This window comes from Ranitomeya variabilis, chromosome 8, assembly GCF_051348905.1.
Source record: "Ranitomeya variabilis isolate aRanVar5 chromosome 8, aRanVar5.hap1, whole genome shotgun sequence".
NCBI classification, from domain to species: Eukaryota; Metazoa; Chordata; class Amphibia; order Anura; family Dendrobatidae; genus Ranitomeya; species Ranitomeya variabilis.
In genome coordinates, this window is record NC_135239.1 from 87,617,674 (window position 1) to 87,639,208 (window position 21,535).

The 21,535-nt window shown below is 46.8% G+C and overlaps 1 protein-coding gene across 2 annotated transcripts in view; it reads right to left on the minus strand.

Annotated features, from left to right (window-relative positions):
- Positions 1 to 21,535, minus strand: part of KIF14 (kinesin family member 14) — a 109,665-nt gene that overhangs the window by 54,993 nt on the left and 33,137 nt on the right. For both annotated transcript variants that reach the window (XM_077277757.1, XM_077277756.1), the window contains exons 8-12: positions 20,240 to 20,347; positions 19,050 to 19,166; positions 18,849 to 18,967; positions 1,564 to 1,736; positions 1,325 to 1,472 (exon numbers count right to left, since the gene is read on the minus strand). In XM_077277757.1, coding sequence (XP_077133872.1) covers positions 1,325 to 1,472; positions 1,564 to 1,736; positions 18,849 to 18,967; positions 19,050 to 19,166; positions 20,240 to 20,347 — 665 coding nt within the window. The remainder of the gene's footprint in view (positions 1 to 1,324; positions 1,473 to 1,563; positions 1,737 to 18,848; positions 18,968 to 19,049; positions 19,167 to 20,239; positions 20,348 to 21,535) is intronic.

Genomic DNA, 21,535 nt, shown 5'->3' on the forward strand with positions numbered 1-21,535 from the left:
TCAAGAAATCTGGAGGACATGATGAGGGATTAGACCCTGCAGTTTCAACGTTGAACCAACTTCTTCATCAGGAAAATCACAATATTCAATTCAATATTCAATTCAGAATTCATTTCAGGATTGTGGCTCTCATGAAGAAGTTGGTTCAACGTTGAAACGCATCAAGAATAAACTGCAGGGTCTAATCCCTCATCATGTCCTCCAGATTTCTTGTATCTAGCACAGCAGCGCAGACCACGACACCACTACTCCTATCCTCCTACCAATTGTTAATAAGAAAAAAAAAATCTTAAATACTAGTAACAATCGGTCTAGGTGATAGCAAAAGGTCACTTGAAAAGACACAATTTAGTCACTTTTGGCCAGTTTAGTTAGTTAAAGGGAATCTATCAGCAGTTTTTTTCTATTTAGTCTTAAAGCAGCATATTGTAGAGGCAGAGAGCCTGATTCCAGGGATGCGTCACTTCCTCTGCAGCTTGCTACTGTAGTTCAGATACAATCAGTGTTTTATCAGCAGGAGATCACTAGAGGACAAAATGTCACAAGGCTGACAGTCTGGCTAATCTCTAACTCCGCCACCACCTCTGATCGGCAGCCTGCTGATAATGTACAGAGTACACAGGAAGCTGCTAATCAGTGGTGTGAGCAAGGCTCAGCATTCATAGCACTGCTACATCTACAGCAGAAAAAACAGGCATTGTATCAAAACTGCACCAAGCAGCCTTGTAAGTGATATATAACTGGAATCAGAGTCTCTCCCCCTATATCATGCTGCTCTTAGTGTACATAGCAGTACCTGCTGATGGACTGCCTTTAAAGCAGATCTGTCAGCAGATTTCATAGCGTAACCTGCATATATTTTTATACAGATCTCTTAGACTAAGCGAGGCCGGGTATAGATTTAAAAATCCATGTCACAACGGCCGTACTGTATAATCCTGATAATAAAATGAGAATTTTACTAGTCCAGCTATAGAATGGAAAAGTTCACTGATCCAAGTGTACTCTATCTTCGCCCACTCAACTTGATGTACAGCTGCAGCTGGTACTGAGCAGAGAGATCTCAGCAGCATGGAGGAGTAACACTAAAAAGCTGACAATAAGGCTAAGTGGAGGGAGACTGAGTAAAACATTCCTAAAAGATTATACAGCCATTGTGACATGGATTTTCAAAGTAAACCCATAAGTCTCATCAGGTCCAAGACCTCTTTAGTAATGAGGTGTGCAGTTTGTATTGTGAAGGCTGGGCACTAATCTGCTGTAATTGCAGACTCTGGTACTTGTTCTAGGCCCCTCACTCCTGTACACATCGGTACTTGGTCACCTGTGTAGTGCGGACATCTCCTTCTCCTGCTGGCTAAGCTTCAGCTTCAGAGCTGTAATCTCATGCTGACACCGATGATACTTTTCAGAGTCTTTGCTCCTGGCAGAAAGTTGAGATGCTTTTAATTTCTCAATTTCGGATTTCAATTCTAAAATGACAAAATATGAATATTACCATAAGGAATGGCCGCCACGTGTGCCCGCCTTGTGCCACGTCCCATAGAAGACCCTGGCACTCACCTCGGATCAGTTTGGCATTCATGTCCTCATTCACCTTGGCCACGTTTATGATGAGCCGGGCCTGTCTTGCGTATCTCAGTGTGCTGAGGGTCTCCTCCACGTTACTGATCGCGGGGCTCACTGTAGCAATCATGGCCGTTTTGGAATTGCCCCCGAGACTTTCTTTTAACAACCTTTGTGAATAAAAAAAAAGAAGTAAGAAACAGATAAATATAAGCCAGGAACTCGTACATCATTGCCTTTTCCTTTTATCATGGCGGCAATGTGATCAGTTCCTATAGTCTAATCCTTTTTTTTTTTTAAATCAAATAGAATTTTATTGATTTATAAAATGCAATAAACATTTAACAATAACATGTGTTTTTCAACCCCCCCCAGCATTAACCCCCCTTTACCCATCATCCCCATCCTCCCCTTTCCCACTTAGACAGCTCACGTCCTTCTTTTCACATGTCTTGTAGCATTATATACTTTAGTATAATATAATGTCCTTCACTATGAATTTATATACCATTATTTTATAGGCGAAACCTCCTCAGGCTTAATTTTCCCTTAATCTCCTCCTAACCCAATTCCAACCAAGGCGTCCACAATTTGTCATACAGAACCATTTTCCCTCTTTTCTGATATATAGTCTAATCCTTAACCCTTCTGTTGTGTATCTGTGCGTCCTCACTAAGGCCCTGTTCACACTGCGGTTCTGCAGGGCATGTAGAAGTCTCGCCCAATTCATCCTGTACACCGGCTTCAGACAATCCCCCAGAGCCGCAGAATGCAAGGACATGAACAGACTTCAAATTAACTTCCATTTGGATTTTTTTTCTTAAAGCGTCCATCTTTTCATATGGGCAAAGGAAAGTGGTCTACGATTCTGTGCCATCTGAAAACATTATCACTTTCAGAGAAAAATTAAAACGGCGTTTATATGAACTCCGTCCAGGTCATTGAATTTTATGGCCCCATCAGATGTTCGTCTGGATACCATTTTTAAGGGGACTCAGGCAGGACCCCCAAATGCACTGCAGAAACACATAATCAGAAACACAGTGTGAACAGGGCCTAAGCAGAAACACATAATCAGAAACACAGTGTGAACAGGGCCAGAAACACAGTGTGAACAGGGCCTAATCAGAAACACATAATCAGAAACACATAATCAGAAACACAGTGTGAACAGGGCCTAATCAGAAACACAATCAGAAACACAGTGTGAACAGGGCCTAATCAGAAACACATAATCAGAAACACATAATCAGAAACACAGTGTGAACAGGGCCTAACACATAATCAGAAACACAGTGTGAACAGGGCCTAATCAGAAACACATAATCAGAAACACATAATCAGAAACACAGTGTGAACAGGGCCTAAGCAGTAGAAAAATACAAGTTGGGGCTCCACAGCGCACTACACCTTCCAGTATTGCTGTACTAATTGTCTAAACATTAATTTGCTTTTATATCAGTGAGACAAAACATAGCCACATTTCCCCATGGGTGTTATCGGACAGGTTTGCATATGCATTGAGACATTTTTTCCCAACACGTAACGTGACAAAGCACCAGACGGTGTAAATATTGGGTAAAACATTCAGGCTATGTGCACACATTGCGGAAAGTCCTGCGGATTTTTCCGGACTGATTTTGGTAAATCCGCAAGTAAACCGCACTGCGGATTATCTGTGGAATTACCGCGGATTTGCCGTGGGTTTTTTTTGCGGTTTTTGTGCGGATTCCACCTGCAGTTTTACATCTGCGGATTCCTATTATGGAGCAGGTGTAAACCGCTGCGGAATCCGCACAAAGAAGTGACCTGCTGCGGAATAAACAACGCAGAGTTTCCACAGCATGTGCACTGCAGATTTTGTTTTCCATAGGTTTACATGGTACTGTAAACTCATGGAAAACAGCAGCGAATCCGCAGCATCAAAACTGCTGAGGATCTCAGCAAAATCTGCAACGTGTGCACATACCCTAAGGGTCTCTTAGTGATCTGTAAGCATTACATTATTGATCTAAAAAGAAAAAAATACTAAATTAGTTTCCCTAAAAGTATTCTATTTTGTTACAGCTCCTATGCAGAATTATGCGTCTCCATGGTAACTTACTCAGCGTAACCTACTTGCCATCGGTCCTGCAGTTATGTTACCCAAAAGAACAGTCAACGAGAAAATAGAATTAGAACTTACCGGTAATTCTCTTTCTAGGAACCTTCCACGACAGCAGTATCGGAGGATGTCTCCCCGCCCTAATAGGGGACAGGAACAGAAAGAGGTTAAATACCCCTCCCCTTCCTGCAACCACCAGTGTTTTTTCTGGACACAGTAGCATATTTAGTTACCACTTAAGTGCAGGAAACAATCAGTATATAAATCAGATAGGGAGGGAAATTAGTGCTGTCGTGGAAGGTTCCTAGAAAGAGAATTACCGGTAAGTTCTAATTCTATTTTCTCTAGTCACCTTCCACGACAGCAGTATCGGAGTAATACCAACCGCTAATTTCTTTAGGGAGGGACAACAGCCTGGAGAACTCGTCTGCCAAACGAAAGGTCCCTATTGAAGTTGAGCCTGTAGTGCCTGGTGAATGTGTGGACTGATGACCAGGTGGCGGCTCTGCAAATCTGCTCTGAAGATGCGCTACCCCTCTCTGCCCAGGAAGTTGAGACTGCACGGGTGGAGTGTGCTTTTAGAGAAGCTGGAGGAGTCAGATTCTGGGATGAATAGGCAAGGCTAATGGCCTGTTTGATCCAATTTGCTATTGTACTTTTGGCTGCCTTCTTGCCTTTATTCCGTCCTGACCACTGGATGAATAGATTTTGATCCACCCTCCAACCCTCTGTCTGTTGAAGGTAGAATAGGACCACTCTGCGGACGTCCAGGGTATGAAAGATCTCTTCTTTTGGGTTAGATGGATTCGGACAGAAAGATGGTAAGATGATTTCCTGATTTCTGTGGAAATCAGAGACCACTTTAGGCATAAAGGAAGGATCCAATTTCAGGATTATGCTGTCCATAGTTACGGTCAGGAATGGTTCCTGGATTGATAAAGCCTGTATCTCCCCTACACGCCTGGCGGTAGTGATGGCCACCAAAAAGACCGTTTTTAGGGTCAGGATTTTTAAGTTGGCGGCTGAGAGGGGTTCAAAGGGATCACTGGTCAGACTGTTCAGGACAAGATTCAAGTCCCACGGAGGGGTGTGGACGAGACGTCTTGGACGGATTCTTGTCGCTGAAGCTATAAACCGTTTGATCCATCGGTGACTTGCCAGATCTTGGTCAAAGAAAGATCCGAGGGCCGACACTTGGACCTTCAGGGTACTTGGTGAGAGTCCCATCTCCAAGCCCTTCTGGAGGAATTGAAGGATTTGAGCAATTTCCGGGTTAAATGGATCTGGTTTGTTCGGAAGACACCATGAAGAAAATTTCTTCCATATTTTCCCATAAATGGCATTAGTGATCGGCTTCCTACTTTTTTGTAGGGTTTCGATCACGTCTTGAGAGAGCCCTCTGGCCTTCAGGATCTCGGCTTCAGAAGCCAGGCTGCTAACTTTAGCTTGTGCAGATCTGGATGAAATAGAGGACCCTGCTGAAGCAGGTCGTGTCTCTGGGGAAGTAGGATTGGACCTTCTAAGCACATGTCTGTTAACGCGTTGAACCAGCCTCTTCCTGGCCACAGTGGGGCTATCAGAATCGTTGGGACTTGTTCTATCCGGACTTTCTGCAATGTTCTGGATAGCAGTGGGATTGGCGGGAAGGCATACGCTAGGGTAAATTCCCAAGGATGTGAAAATGCGTCCAGTCCTTGGGTCTCGTTTGAGATGTTCAGGGAGAAAAAGTTGTCTGACTTTTTGTTCTGTCTGCTGGCGAACAGGTCCACCTCGGGGGTTCCCCACCTCTGGACCAAGGATAGGAATACCTCCTGATTTAGGGACCATTCCCCAGGATGAAAGTCCCTCCTGCTGAGGTAATCCGCCTGGGAATTGTCCAGCCCTTTTATATGTACTGCCGAAATAGACAGGAGGTGTTTCTCTGCCCAGGAAAAAATCCTTCCAGCAGTTAGCTTTAGGCTTGAGTATTTCGTGCCCCCTTGGTGTCGGAGGTAGGCGACAGTGGTCATGTTGTCGGACATCACCCGAACATGGTGACCCTGGATGAGGGCCGATGAGGCTTTTAGCGCCTCCTCCACTGCTTTTAACTCTCTCAGATTTGAGGAGCTGCGTCTCATCTCTAGGGACCATAGACCCTGAAAGTGTGATTTCTCGATCACCGCACCCCAACCTCTCTGACTTGCATCTGTTGTAAGTACTCGGAGAGGGGTCTGATCCCAGCTGACTCCCCGCTGTAAGTTTCGGGGGTTCCGCCACCATGAGAGGGAGGATCTTACATGAGTAGGAAGAGGAATTCTTCTGGATAAAGCCATCTGGTGTCCTCTTGAATACGACAGGATGTGAGATTGGAGAGTCCTTGTATGGGCCTGGGCCCAGGAGACTGCCTGGATGCATGATGTTAGAGAACCCAGGATTGACATAGAGTCTCTCAGAGTTGGGAATTTCTGGTCTCTGAATTTGGAGATTTTGTGGACCAGATCTATCCGACGGTCCCTGGGTAAGAAGGACATTCTCTTTTCTGAGTCCAGCAGAATTCCTAGAAATTTCTTCTGGGGAGATGGCCGGAGATCTGATTTCGCCAGATTTGGAATCCACCCGAGAGACGTTAAGATGCTGAGAACCCTCGCCACGTCTTGATTGAGGCGAGAAGCTGATGGAGCAATAAGGAGGAAGTCGTCTAAGTATGGAATGACGCAGATCCCCTGTTGTCGTATAAAGATTATCACTTCCAGCATGATCTTGGTGAAGACCCGTGGAGCTGATGATACTCCGAAGGGAAGGACGTTGAACTGGTAATGGCTGATCCGTTTGTTTTGGGAAATGGCGAACCTGAGGAACCTCCTGTGGTCTGGGTGGATTGGCACATGGTAGTATGCGTCCCTCAGGTCCAATGTGGCCATTACCCAGTTCTGTCCAATCAGCGGGATTGCTGATCTGCTAGATTCCATTTTGAATCTTCGATATCTTATCACCTGATTCAGAGGTTTGAGGTTTACGATAATACGGTGTTTCCCTGAGGGTTTCTTCACCAGAAAGAGATGGGAATAATGGCCTTCTCCTTTTTCCCGATGTGGTACGTGGGAAATCACTTTCTCTCGGAGCAGACTTAGAATATCCGACCTCAGAGCCTCCTGAAGTTTTGGAGATTGTGGAGAAGTGATTGTTAGATGGTGAGGAGGAGGACTCTCGAATTCCAATTTTAGGCCATCCTGTATGGTACGCAGGACCCACTGATCCCTGGTGATCTCCTGCCACCTGGGGAGAAAATTCGAGAGTCGACCCCCGACCTGAAAGCAGTCATTGTTTTTCAGAGGGCTGCTGGGGCTGGGGAACCATGATGTTTCTGGTTTTCCCACCTTTAGGGTAGCTCCATCGCCCCGTTTTGCCTTTTCCCCTATAGTTCTGTTGGGGTGGTTGTTCCCGGGGGGGACGAAAAAACCGCTTCCTCGGGTTCCGTTGTTCTGGGAGAACCTTCTTTTTGTCTGAAGCCTTGTCCAGGATGTCGTCCAAGGCTGGTCCAAAGACATGATGGCCCTGGAAAGGGATACCACAAAGTTTGGACTTTGAGGTAACATCTCCCCCCCAAGATTTAAGCCACAGGGCCCTCCTTGCTGAGTTTGTAAGGACAGCGGATCTAGCGGCTACCCGTACTGATTCCGCTGAAGCGTCCGCGAGGAATCCGGATGCTTTTTGGAGCAAGGGGAGAGAATTAAGGATGTCCTCCCTGGATGTACCTTGTATGAGGTGGTTCTCTAAGGTACGAAGCCAGATAACCAATGATCTGGCCACACATGTTGAGGCCACGTTGGATTTTAATAAGTTAGTTGAGGTGTCCCAAGATCTCCTCAGTAAGCTCTCAGTCTTACGATCCATAGGATCTTTAAGTTGGGAGGAGTCTTCGAAGGGTAGGGCCGTTTTCTTAGTGACCCTTGACACCTGAACATCCACCTTGGGCATATCAAATAAAGAACAATCTCCCTCCAGAGGAAAGCGATTTTTGAACTCGGATGGGACGTTCAGCCCCTTTTCTGGCAGGCTCCACTCCTGGAGGATAATGTTCTCTATGTTTTCATGTATGGGGAATCCTTTTACCGATTTAGGTTTCAGACCCCCGAACATATCGTCCTGCACAGAATGGTCCTCTACCTCCTCTTCTACCCCCATGGTGCCCCTCACCATGGAAATTAACTCCTCCAAATCTTCAGATGAGAAGAGGTACTTCCTACTATCCGATCAGGGAGCAGGAGTAGACGTAGAACCCTCTTTCTCCCAGCTGTACTCTGAATCCGAGGTATGTATCTCGCCTGAGTCAGAGTCTGAGGCTACCCGGCCCACTTTCCTTTTCTTGGGAGGGGGAGGCTGCGGAGTCGGAGGGGGAGGCTGCGGAGTCGGGGCTCGAGAGAAGGTCGCCATAGAGGACTGAACCTCCTCCCTAATGAGGGTTCTGATACTATCCATTAAAGAAGGCTGTTCGCTACGCAGCACTTCGTCTGTGCATGGTTGGCAGAGCTTCTTAGTGTATGCTGAGGGGAGCTTGACTGAACAAGTACCACACTTGCGGCTGGGCTTCCTAGTGCCAGTGACCTTGTCTCCCTGAAACGAGAGAGAAAGGTGGACTGAGCCGCTACACTTTTACAGAATGGACAGCAAGGGACATCATCCCACTACTTACAGTAGAGGGGTGCACGCTGGGCTCTGCAGTAGCAGAGTGAGGGGGTTTGTCACCGTCCATAACGCTAGAGGTGCAGTCACCGACCGACGTCTCACTAGGAGGGCTCCCCAGTCAAGAATAAATAGTCTTACCGAGATTCCAGCGAGTTTGGTGCTCCTCCCTCGAAAAATGTCCCTGGGGGGGGGTCTGAGACGCCCGCCTTGGCCGCCGCTGCTGTTCCCCATGTTCAGGACGCCGGCCGGCGCGCGCCAAGCTCCAGTTCAAACAACCGGAAGTCCCGGAGCGTCACTTCCGGTGTGCGCGCGCCAACCCCGCAGCAGCGTGGTGAGAGGAGGAAGCCGGGGAGCTACAGGAGGACCCCGGAGCACTACACCGCTCTGCATTACCACCCGAAGGTGGCGCAGGAAGAGCGGGTGGGGGTCCCAAGTCACGCGGGGACCGCGGAGATGGGAGCAGTCTGGAGGCAGAGGAGGAGACGGAGCTCTCGACCGCGACTGCCCGGCTGACAGGTAACTAGTGCTCTCGTTCGCCGGCCACGGCAGCACTATCGGAAACCTCTTCATGCCCCATAGGGGACAGGAAAAACACTGGTGGTTGCAGGAAGGGGAGGGGTATTTAACCTCTTTCTGTTCCTGTCCCCTATTAGGGCGGGGAGACATCCTCCGATACTGCTGTCGTGGAAGGTGACTAGAGAAAAGGTCCTTTTATAGGGGCAGATAAAGGCAGTGATCGATGAGATCGATTGCCGCTCATGATACTCCGTTACATGTCCAGCTGCAAACAGTATTGGGATCAACAAATGTCACCACAATTCTATTTTCTCTATCGCTTCATTGGGGGACACAGGAACCATGGGTGTATGCTGCTGCCACTAGGAGGCTCCTCCTCCGCAGTGTACACCCCACTGACTGGCATTCTGATAATCAGTTTAGCTTAGTGTCAGTAGGAGGTGGACACAGGTCTTTCATTAGTCCCATTTCTACCTCTACGTGCATCGTTTCTTTTCAGGTACCACGGAGGGATACAGGGTGAACGGTCACCACTGTACTCCCACAAAGAGACTATGAGTACGGCGTGTACGGCCACCCCGTATCCTCATAGGTCTACTCGGCAGGACCCCAGCCCCTAACACAGAAGCGTGTTCAGGCAATCTAACCCTCTGGCATCTTTTAGTGGGTCCCTATGTCTAATTCTAAGGGAGAACGTTTCCATCCTCCTGCTTCCTCTTCTTCTGCCTTAGGCTGGTTTCACATTTGCGGTTGTGTCCGCAGCGTTTCTACCGCATATATCCACATGCGTTGTGTATTCCTATATTTAACATTAGGGACGCATGCGTTTTTGTTTGTCCGCGTTTGACGACGCATGCGTCGTATCGTCGTTTGTGGCTTGGTGCGGAAATGCAACATGTAATTTTTAGAGGCGTCAATTTGCCGCCTGTAAACGCATGCGGTCGATTGCGCAAGGATTGCAACAAAAAAACGCATTGCTGTTTATATGAACGCATGCGTTTACAAGCACACGCGTTTGCTTGCGTTCATGAACGCATGCGTTCAACAAGAGAAAAACATGTCTAGACTCTGATAAGTATCAGTATTTGTAATACAAAACAAGGAGTGGAACAATTAGAGGTAAATTATGATATTAATATAATAACTAGCACCTATGCTTTTATCACCCACTCCTGGTTTTGGATTACAAATACTGATATTAAATACAGACCAAATACTGCTAGTTTTAGGACAGCCTTGGTTTGTAGAGGAAAAACATAGGATACACGGTCAACACAACCAAAACTAAACTTTATTAATGAGAAATATTATCATTGTAGAAAATTACTGGTACAGATCGAATTACAACTGGACATTTACACAACATTGTCCTGCCATGCAACACGTCCAATATCTGAATCAAAAAAGGCAGCAAATTGGTCCCGCATGTGACCAACGGCTGCAGTTGACCGCAGCGGGTGATGCTGGAAATCGGGCAGTGGGTGTGCAACTGGTTCATCCAGTTCAATGTTGGGTTGCTCCTTAACCATTATATAATTGTGCAGAACCACACAGGCTTTGACCACCTCGTCGACTGTTTCCACTTTTAGATTTATGGCTGATGCAAGAATGCGCCATTTAGAGGCCAGAATGCCAAAGGTACACTCTACTGTTCTTCGGGCCCTGGTCAGTCTGTAGTTAAAGATCCTTCTAGTGTGGTTCAAGTCCCGACTGGAATAGGGCTTCAGTAGGTTTTCACACATCTGAAAGGCCTCATCCCCAACCATAACAAATGGCATCGGTGGACCTTGAGTGTTGGGGAGAGGTTGTGGCGGGGGAAAATTGAAATTTTTGCCATACACACAGCGGCCCATATCCGAGTTCTTGAAAGTCTGGGAATCGTTGCCACGGCCAAAAGCTCCAATGTCCACGGCGATGAAGCGACAGTCTGCATCAGCTATTGCCATGAGCACAACAGAAAAATATTTTTTGTAATTGAAGTACTCCGATCCTGTTCTGGCTGGTTTGATAATGCGGATGTGCTTTCCGTCCACCGCTCCTAAACAGTTGGGGAAATCACACACACTCCAGAATTTTTCCGCAATTTCAAGCCACATGTCGACGGTGGGTAGGGGTATAAACTCATCCCGGAGTACATTCCACAAAGCCCGACAGGTGTCCGCAACTATTCCGGACAGGGTGGATATTCCAAGCCGGTATTGGAAGTGGAGGGATGATAAACTCTCTCCGGTTGCCAGAAATCTGTAAGAAAAAGAAACCCCCAAAAAATTACAAACTATTCTATTTATGGTGTGGTTACGCTAAAGAAAGAAAGGAAAATACCCAAAACATACATGTCAGAAAACACGAAATTTGGACTGTCATTGGTTTAGATTTGGAACGTACCTTAATGTAACCAGCAGACGTTGCTCCGGTGGAATCGCTCTACGGAGCTGGGTGTCCTGTCTCCGTATGGCTCCTTGGACACGAGCAAGCTAATCCCGGAACGAGTCTTGCGACATCCTTGTATATTCATGGAATTTCTCCGGGTTGGCATTAAGCTTGCCATACAGCGTGTGATAGGCTCCACGGCTCTCACGTAGTTCGATAATGGGGTGTCTCCAAAAACGCCTACATTGTCTCCTTCTCCATCTTTCGCGATTTCTGTCTTGCTCCCAAGCAAAAGCACAGGCAAGAAACAGCTTGAAGCTTAAATCCAGGTTGAAATAAAAGCTCTCCATGCGAAGATCCATCATGACACAGGATACAGGAGCAAAATCTGAAGATTACAGCTGTTCAGGGGTCTATATAAAGAAATCCCATAATACACGCCCTCTGTAGTCCCATTGCCGGTGTCTGGTTATCTTGATTTTTCTCGTGAAATTTCTCATCATGCGCACCAAAAACGCAAACGCAGGAAAAAACGCATATAAACGCGTACAAACGCGGCGTTTTTTTATTCGCATGCGGTACCGTATGCTTCTAAAAAACGCTGCGTTTGTACGCGTTTATATGCGTTTTTTCCACCACTTGCAGATGCGGATTAAACGCTGCGGATTTAAACGCTAATGTGAAACTAGCCTTAGTCAGACACTTTGTATGTTCTTCATCGAAATGCAGGCTTCCCTCAGGTCAGTCCTCTCCCCTCTGTCAGGACTGCTGCAACCCCACTGTGCCTACTGCCCAGGAGCCCCTTCCCTATACCAGGATGGGCTTCCTCTGTCACAATCTGTGGCGGATCGTACCAGGATGTCTCAGACCCTGGTGTCCGTACTGGATAGGTAGCCCCTGCAAACTTCCTCGGTAGCCAGCGGGCCACAGGAAGCTGCGTCCGAGCTTGCCAATATAGACTGCCAAAGATCCAGACAGGAAAGCCAGTCTGAGTCCTCTTCCCGTTCCATCTCGCCCCACGGTTCGTCTCAGCGGTCTGCTTCTTCCCGGTCTTCACCCAAGTCAGGCGAGGCGTTCTCGGACGTGCCTTCGGAGGATGTTTTGGAGCTGGATTCGAACCAAATCGCTAGCATGAGGGATATGGTTCAGAGTCTCATTGTTGCAGTCAACCAGACCTGTGGCATCAAAGATTCCTCTACGGAACCCGCAGATCAGGCGGTTTCGTTTAGACGGGCTAAACCACCTTCCAAGATTTTTGCTCCTCATTCGGAATTTGAGGAGCTTCTGGCCAGAGAAAGAGAATCCAACCAGACGTTTTCAAAGAGGAAAGCGCCTTGGCGTCTTATATCCTTTTTCTCCGGAGCTCACTGCTAACTGGACAGCTTCTCCCTCCGTGGACCCGCCAGTTTCTAGACTGTCTACCAACACGGTCCTCCCGCTTTCTGGTGGAGCATTCCTGAAGCATTCTAATGATAGAATTATAGAATCCTTTGCGAAGTCAGCCTTCGAAGCGGCTGCGTCCACTCTTTGTCCGGCCTTTGCTACCACGTGGGTTTCAAAGTCTGTAGCCAAATGGGCCAAAAAACTCCGTCAGGGCATTCTGGCTGGGGCTCAACCAGAACAGCTGGCGGAGCTTGCCAAGCAGATTTCTCACGCAGGGGAGTATTTGGTTTCTGCCTCCCTGGAAGCCGCGTCTTGTGCAGCTCAGGCGTCCAGTAATGTTGTTGCCATCCGTCGGACCGTTTGGCTTAAGGCCTGGCATGCAGACTTGTCTTCAAAGAAGTCCCTTACCAGCCTGCCTTTTCAGGGATCGCTTCTTTTCGGTTCCAGGCTGGATCAAATTATTAAGGACGCCACCGGAGGCACAAGTTCCCTTCTCCCCCAGTCCAAACCTCGCCAATCTCTTCCGAAGCAGCAGTTTCGGTCCTTTCGTCGTTTTGCGACGGCAGATTCCTTTTCCCAACAGCAGAGGCTGCAGGCGCGTCAAGATAGGAAGGTTTCCTTTAGGCCCACTTCTTCCTGTGCTCCCGCTACTCCCAAGGTAAATCCACTAGGTCTAGACCTGGAAGATCTCCCTCGGCATGACTATCAACGAGACCCCAGCGCTTCTCTCAAGCTGGGCGGCCGTCTTCTTTTCTTCAAAGACGTTTGGCTCACATCAGTAGAGGACACATGGGTCAGGGAAGTTGTATCCTCAGGATACAAAATAGAATTTGTTTCTCGGCCCCCGGACCGCTTCTTCGAATCTCGCCCTCCAAGAGACCCGGCTTTGGTCCCGGGTTTCTTCGCAGCCATCGCCTCCCTCCTCAGTTTGGGGGTAATCGTTCTCGTTCCAGAAAGAGAAAGGTTCACAGGTTTCTACTCAAACCTGTTTGTGGTGCCAAAGAAAGATGGTGCGGTTCGTCCCATTCTGGATCTCAAGTTACTGAACCAAAGGGTTTGTCTGCGACATTTCAGGATGGAATCCGTTCGTTCAGTAATCGCTTCCATGGAGGCACAGGAATTTCTGTGCTCCATAGACATTCAGGACGCCTATCTTCATGTTCCCATATTTCCGGGACATCACAGATTCCTACGTTTGGCAATTCATCAGGAGCATTTCCAGTTCGTCGCCCTGCCTTTCGGTCTCGCTGGCCATTTTGAGGATCAGAGGTCTGGTGCTCTTTCCGTACCTCGATGACATCCTCATCAAGGCTCCGTCCTTTTCTCAGGCTCACGAAAGTCTGACCATGGTCCTCAACACTCTGTCCCGTTTTGGGTGGCTTGTCAACAGGAAGAAGTCCTGTCTTATTCCATCTCAGCGCCTCGTGTTTCTAGGCATGCTGTTCGACACCCGTCAGTCAAGGGTTTTCCTTCCCGAGGAGAAAAGAGCAGTTCGCTTGCTTCAGGGCCCTTGGCTTCCATCCTTACGATCAGCCATGAAGGTCCTAGGGAGGATGGTGGCAACGTCGGAGCCAATGTTCTTCGCTCAATTCCACTCGAGACCACTTCAGCAAGTAATTCTTTGGCAGTGTGACAAGTCTGTCTTTTCTCTGGATCGCCAAGTTCGGCTCTCTTCCCTGGTCAAACGGTCTCTCAGTTGGTGGTTGACGTCACCCCTCATCTTCCAGGGTCGATCCTTCCTTCCCATTCACTGGCAGGTGGTGACGACGGACGCCAGCCTTCTCAGCTGGGGGGCGGTGTTTCGTCACTTGACTGTTCAGGGACGTTGGTTGGCGCAGAAATCTACTCTTCCAATCAACGTCCTCGAGATACAGGCCATTTTTCTGTCCCTCCTTCACTGGGAAAGGCTTCTCAGGGGTCTGCCAATCCGAATTCAGACGGCCAATGCCACGGCAGTGGCATATGTCAACCACCAGGGATGGACTCCGAGTTCCTTGGCGTTGGCAGAGGTATCCAAGATCCTCCTTTGGGCAGAGGTGACGGTTCCGGCGATATCCGCAGTGTATATGCTCGGCATAAACAACTGGGCCTCCAATTTTCTCAGCCGCGAGGGTCTCGCGGCAGGGGAATGGTCCCTGCATCAGGAGGTCTTCCATCAGATTTGCCTTCGATGGGGGACTCCGGATGTGGACCTCATGGCGTCCCGACTGAACAGGAAGGTTCCTCGGTTCGTCTCCAGGTCTCGCGATCCTCTTGCAGTGGGCGCCAGCACTTTGGCCATTCCTTGGTCACAGTTCGTGCTTCCCTATCTGTTTCCTCCCCTTCCCAAGCTGCTGAAGAAGATCAAGGCGGAGGGGGTGCCCGTCATTCTGATCGCACCGGATTGGCTCAGAAAGTCTTGGTTCAAAGAGATTGTAAACCTTCTTGCGGATGCTCTCTGGCGGCTTCCAGACAGATTCGATCCGCTGTCTCAGGGTCCGATCTGCCACCCGAATTCTCGGTCGCTAAGTTTGACGGCGTGGCTGTTGAAACCGCAGTTCTGAAAGCGTCCAGTTTTTCAAATCGGGCGATTCATACCATGATCCAGGCTAGGAAGCCGTCGTCTTCCAGGATCTAATATCGAACCTGCAGGGCCTATTTCCACTGGTGCGGGTCCAATCACGTCCCACCTATGTCCTTTTCTCTCTCTTCTATTTTGGCTTTTCTCCAGGCAGGACTGGACGTAGTTGCCTTTAGTTCTCTAAAGGGTCAAGTATCAGCGCTTTCCATTCTTTTCCAGAAGACGTTATCATCCCGACCGCAGGTGAAGACCTTCCTTCAGGGAGTAGTTTTCTGTGTTCTTTGATTAGGTTTCTATGTTCTATCATTACAGTTACGATATCTGTGGTTGTGTTCTTTCAATTTTGTTGTTTCTCCTACTGCTTTCTCACTAACTGATTATCAGAATGCGAGTCGGTGGGGTGTATACTGCAGAGAGGAGCTAACTTTTTATGCGCATAGTGTCAGCCTCCTAGTGGCAGCAGCATACACCCATGGTTCCTGTGTCCCCCAATGTAGGCTCCAAGAAACAGATTTTACGGTAAGCAACCAAAAATCCTGTTATTTATTATGACTTCTGATAAAGCATCAATATATTTTGTAGCACTGGACAGACATCACTGACTAAGGGGGCTCAAAATCTAAATTTTACCCAATGAGCCAGGGTTCTAACCAGTGAGCCAGCCTGGAGCCATTCAGCTATAGTTTTTAAGCCATGTAAAAATGTGATCAGAAACAAATTCGCTTTTGTCATTTCCAAGTACAAAACAATAATGGCACATCCTATGAAATATGCAATGGTAATGGCACATCCTATGAAATATGCAATGGGATGAAGCACAACAGATGTATAAATACTAAAGATAAGTAAGAACCAAAGTAACATCATCATAGAGGCTGGTGTAGGTCCACATTAACACACTATATTTTTATTACCCCATGATACACAGACTGAACACATGATATATAAAACACGGAATGCGCAGACAATCTGTTCCACCCACAGTACACTGACCCACAAAGGGCACCCACTCTTGTCCTACTACACCGTATAGCAGGACTGTACAACATGCAGACAGCAAAAGGGTTTATTGCAGGCTGCAGGAAATGGAAGACGCCGGCTCCCTTCTTTCCTTCTTCCTATAATCAAATGTATTCACATCTAGGTTCTGCTTATGTATTAATGTACTAATGGTGGTTCTGGTGGTGAATTCATGCAAGTAGCCCTTTAAAAAATGTTGCGGTCCGCAGAATTGGTTCAGTATGTCAATATGGCCCCTAGACTAAAAACACGTTGCACACCCCTGCCCTGTCGTAATAAAAAAGTACAAAAGTAAGAATGAATATAATGCTAGTGCACAAAAGAAGAAACAATATGCGAAAAATAATGTACTGTATACTGGAAACCAGAAGCAAAAGGTGCCTCATCCAAAAGTACATACTGCAATGAATATTAGACAGGCAGAAGTAGGTAAATGAGCGTCCAATACATTACACTAGAAGATCCTGGAGAATTATGATAAAAGGGAAATAGGAAAGGGTTTAGATACACAAGGCAGTCAATGATTCCCACGTGTTTCGCTATTCGCAGTTTCCTCTGGGGTAATGGTGACTGTCAGTCCGGAATGCATAGAAATCATACAAGGAATACTCACATGTTCTATGAGGTTTAATTTGGGGGTGAGACTGAATATAACAAGATAGTAAAAGCTAGACAGTGTCTTGAAGTGTATGAACAGCTGTACATGGGACATAACAGGAAAGAAATGTTCTCGCCTACAGGTATCAGCAGTTGTGTCAAGCCTCTGTGCCACTACAAGTCCCTGTGCCCCACACAAAGATCGAAACGTTGCCCAGCGGAGGCAGATACCATATGGCAGTGACCCAAATGCACCAGCGTAACTGCTGATCAGGGGTGAATAGAATGGGAGCAATGCGTGTGCCGGTCACAGTGGGGGCTTCAGGCTGCCGCCTTCCAGGATTACAAGATAATGCAAAGCAAGTGATGCCGCTCATACATTGCTCCGAAAAATGAAATAAGGCTTATTACATAGCAAATCAAATAAAGATGTACCCCACTACTGGAAACCCCTTATATAATCCCTGTATGTCAAAACTAAAAATAATGAATAGAATACTCACCTCCCGCTGTTCCTGTCACATGACGACAATGTCACATCGCCCGCCACAACTAGCACTGACATCAATGCAATATCGCTCCTGAGTGCGGAAAGTAACCCTGACGCGATTAAGCAGGAGTTATCCAATAGTGGGACTGCAAGGATTCAATGGTTTCTGAGCCAGGAACGGCAGTGATGTGTGCGATATGCATTCTCCCAGGCATACATGCTACATAAGAAAGCAGGAGGGAAGGTTCTGGGTGGCAGAGGTCTGTCATTGAGGTGGTTGGCCTCGGCAGTGTTAAGTCTGTACCAATAACACTAGGTTACTGAGAGACTTAATTTGACTGAATTTTGGAGCAACCAAAAAAAAAAAAAATGGAGTCTGGGTGTGAGAAGTAATTCACATACTCCTGGCTGGGGCTCACAGGCCTGATAACAGCAGCTGGGTTAGCTCAGCAGAGTGGAGATTGGCCTGGAGCTGAAAAGAGGTGTTTGGTGAACGTGTATAAAACTGCCTGAGCTGACACTGCCTGGAATACCAGTAATTGCGGAGGCTACATATACCTTCCTTCACTGCACCTGAGGAAACGACTGCTCATGTTATTCATTTGTGCTGGAGAAAAGCAGTTTTTATTTCAGCTGTAAATTTTATGTTGGACAATAAACGTCATGCTGTTTTGATACACAGTGACGAAGCTACCAGAGAGCTGAAACCCTACAAACACATTCTTATAAAGCTCCCTCCTTTCATACTCAAACAGAAAATCAATAAATAACACAAAAAATGAGAATCAGCGACAAACAAGCTTTCAACCACCTGATCGCTGGTGTGTTTACATGGGGCAATGTTCGGGGGAAGTATATTCCTACAAAAGGTCATTCTGCCCTTTATGAGCCCATGTGAAAGACCTAAAGCCCCCTACACAATAGGGAGCTATGTGCGGAACGACGGTTTGGCCACCAGACATCTTTTCTGACTTTCTCATACGCGGAAGCTCTGGGCTCAACCAAGCGCTCCGGTGTTCTCTTAGAGAGCGGCTGTCACACTTCTCTGATGTCGGCTGTCCAAAATCAGACATGTTCGATACTTCTCTCTTCTAACATTATTTGTTACGGGAGAGTTGGGAGGCCGCCATATATACCGGTATTAGACTGTCAGTTGATCCTGCTGACATCAGTGGGTACAGCTGACAAGTAACATATATGGAGCCTTAACACCCACTGTCATCAATCACTTACCATTCACTTGTTTATTATACGTCTATAGTCGGGATTCTGTACAGATAGCAGGAGGATGAACAGCACTCCCAGCATCAAATGATGAGCGTTCCCACATTTCCACCCAAATAAGAATCCATACAGTCAGGACAAGTCAGGAGCAGACTACAGTGACTCCGCTCTGACCACCGGTTTAGTCTCATCAGCTGTTTGATACAGTTTTATGTTTGGAACCTAAAAGAATCACATTTCCTTCTGAAACCCAAACGTAGAGGTGGCCTCCTGTATTGTCCATCTCGGACCCCATGCTCTGCTGACTGCCCTCCTGCACGTGTCCCATCTGATCAGTGACTGGGTCTACTCACCAGGTGAGGACGGATTCCCTGTATGGGATGAACACCTTCTTCCTCATCTGAGAGCTTTCCGATAGCGCAGAGATCACTTTTCCCAGGGTCAACAAGGACTTGTTGATGCTGACGCCTTCCTGTGGGCATTGGGGAGACATTAGTCATGCCACATATGACGTGATACATTATCCGTTACTGTGTGCTTCTTTGGGGCCACACCTTGAGGCGCTCTCCGCTGGTCTTCGCTGAACTGCATCGTTCACTGCCTGCCAGATCCACGAGGTTGATCCTGCTGGTCACCCGGTGATCATGTTCTTCTCCATCCACCATCTCTGTCTGCAAGGAAAGCAAAAACATAAAAGGATACATAGAATAACAAAGCATACATATACTTGTAACCATCAGATGTGTAAGATGGAAGGACACCCTGTATCTGCCACAGATAGAGAAAACAGGGAGACTTCATTACTGCTGCTACATACATGGTGGTAAATAATAGATGAAGACAGGAAGCTAAAGAAATCTACATCACGTGACCACCCGCTCGCGCCAGGAATCCTGGAGCATTCTGACAGTGTGGGGTCCATAGAGTAACAGCAGTCTTATCAGAAGACCAGACTACCCACTTAAATGCACGTATTGGGGGCTAAAAGTCATTTCTGCTATTTTGCCCGTTTACCTTATACAGGTTTTTTCTTTTCCTGCACATTCATCTTTGATGTGGTCTGTGGTCGTAAATTATAGTAGAGGAGCTCAGAAAAGGCAGAGAACAAGCTCCCCATCACACCGGGCTGACTGATGGATTCTCAGATAAGGGAACCTGTTGACAGGTTTTCCCACTACGGCTGCCATCTTTACCATCTCTTTTATAGTCTAGCAACCTGCATGTAAGCCCCCAACCCCTTCTGCATAACCCCCTAAAATACCTTCTATAATCCCCCATATGACAGTCTGGTCCAATGGGCATCGCTGATCTTGCTTGGCGCCTTCTCTCTCTCCGTAATGGCCGTCCTCCTTCCCTGCCTCACGAGGATGACATGCCTACATCATCCACACAGCGCCCCAATCTCGCTCCTGTCCAGGGGTACTTCATTCTGCTCTGCTGATGGTGGAGCATAGTTCTGTACTGAGCATGCGCCAGCATTACTTCTGGGTCATCAGCGCTTTTGTCCTCTCCCGGCACATACGCATGCTCTGCCATCAGATGGGTAGAATCTGGGGCCACTGTGTGGATGATGGAGGACGCGTCATTCATAAGAAGCAGGGGCTGGGAAAACTTGGCGGCTGCACCGGTGTTTAATGAGTGCTGTGTGCACACAGCCTTTTACAGCCTTTCTAACATGGATCTTCAAAACAAATACAACAGTCTCATCAGGTGAAAAGGTGCTTGTCAAGTTAGATGTCTTTACCTTGGTCTGAGTCATAATGAGAGTGAAGACAGAGTGAGATCTGGAACTTTTATCATTCATTCCGGTTGCAGCAGTCGCCCTCTGCTTATTTCCCAGCTCCAGCCAACTCTGAAACATCGAATAAAAATTACATAGCTAACATGGTCAGAAATGGATTAGAAAAGAACATCAACTTCATGAACAACAAGATCGACAAGCAACAACAAAATAAAGGGGTTTAGGTGATCATAGATGTAAATTAGGATGAACTGCTCCCAGAAGACAACCAAATTGTCTTCTGCACAATGGAGGGAACAAAGTCTGGACATCGGCTGTGGGGGAAGAGAGCAGCAGATAGAGGTCGGCAATACTGCAGAGTCACCATGATGACTCATGTAAGTGACGGCAGAGGCATCACCAGACTAGATGTGAATAAATGGCCTAAAATAGGGGAGTCTAACGAAGAGAAGACAAATCGGGACATGATGCACTGTTAGGCTAGAAGAAAAAGGTCCAGGTGGGCTGGAGACTAGACTAGCATAATAAAGTGGACAATTGTGATGCCCCCTAAGAGAAAGGACCCTAGGAAGGAAGACAATATACAGAAAGCCATGGGCTTCTCTAATATGGCCGTGGTGTGCACCTCTGTACGGATTTGAAAAGCAGTTGTCAGGATGAAGTGAAGTCTGAAGAATCTCTACTGAGCTGGATATATTGTATTAAGGAGGCCAGATCACCATAGTAGAAAGAAAACACAGCAATTTCTTTCAAAAATATCCTTCAAAACATTTTCTTAAAAGGGAAGATATCATCACAAAATCGTTTTTGTTTAAATCAGGTTTTTGTGATACATTCATTAAAAAAACACAATACAATACACATACATACATATATTTATTAAAATAAATAAAAAAATAAATTATATATATATAATAATATTTTTTCAAAAATATTTTTTTTTCATAAAACTTACAGTAATGAAGATTCTTAGCGCATAAATTGGCCAATTCATATGTGCCCATCAACCACGGCAACGTGATCTCCCTCTGATGGGTCCTACTCTACCGTACATGCCACTCTTGGGCCACCAGCCTACAACTATGGACAAAGCATGTCACTCTGGGCTAAACCTACAATTTATGGGCAATGGGAGGAGTGCAAGATCAGTATGGATGTATATATATATATATATATATATATATATATATATATATATATATATATATATATATATATATATATATATATATATATATATATATATATATATATATATATATATAAATGAAATCTTGCAGTGTTCATCCTGGCCACATG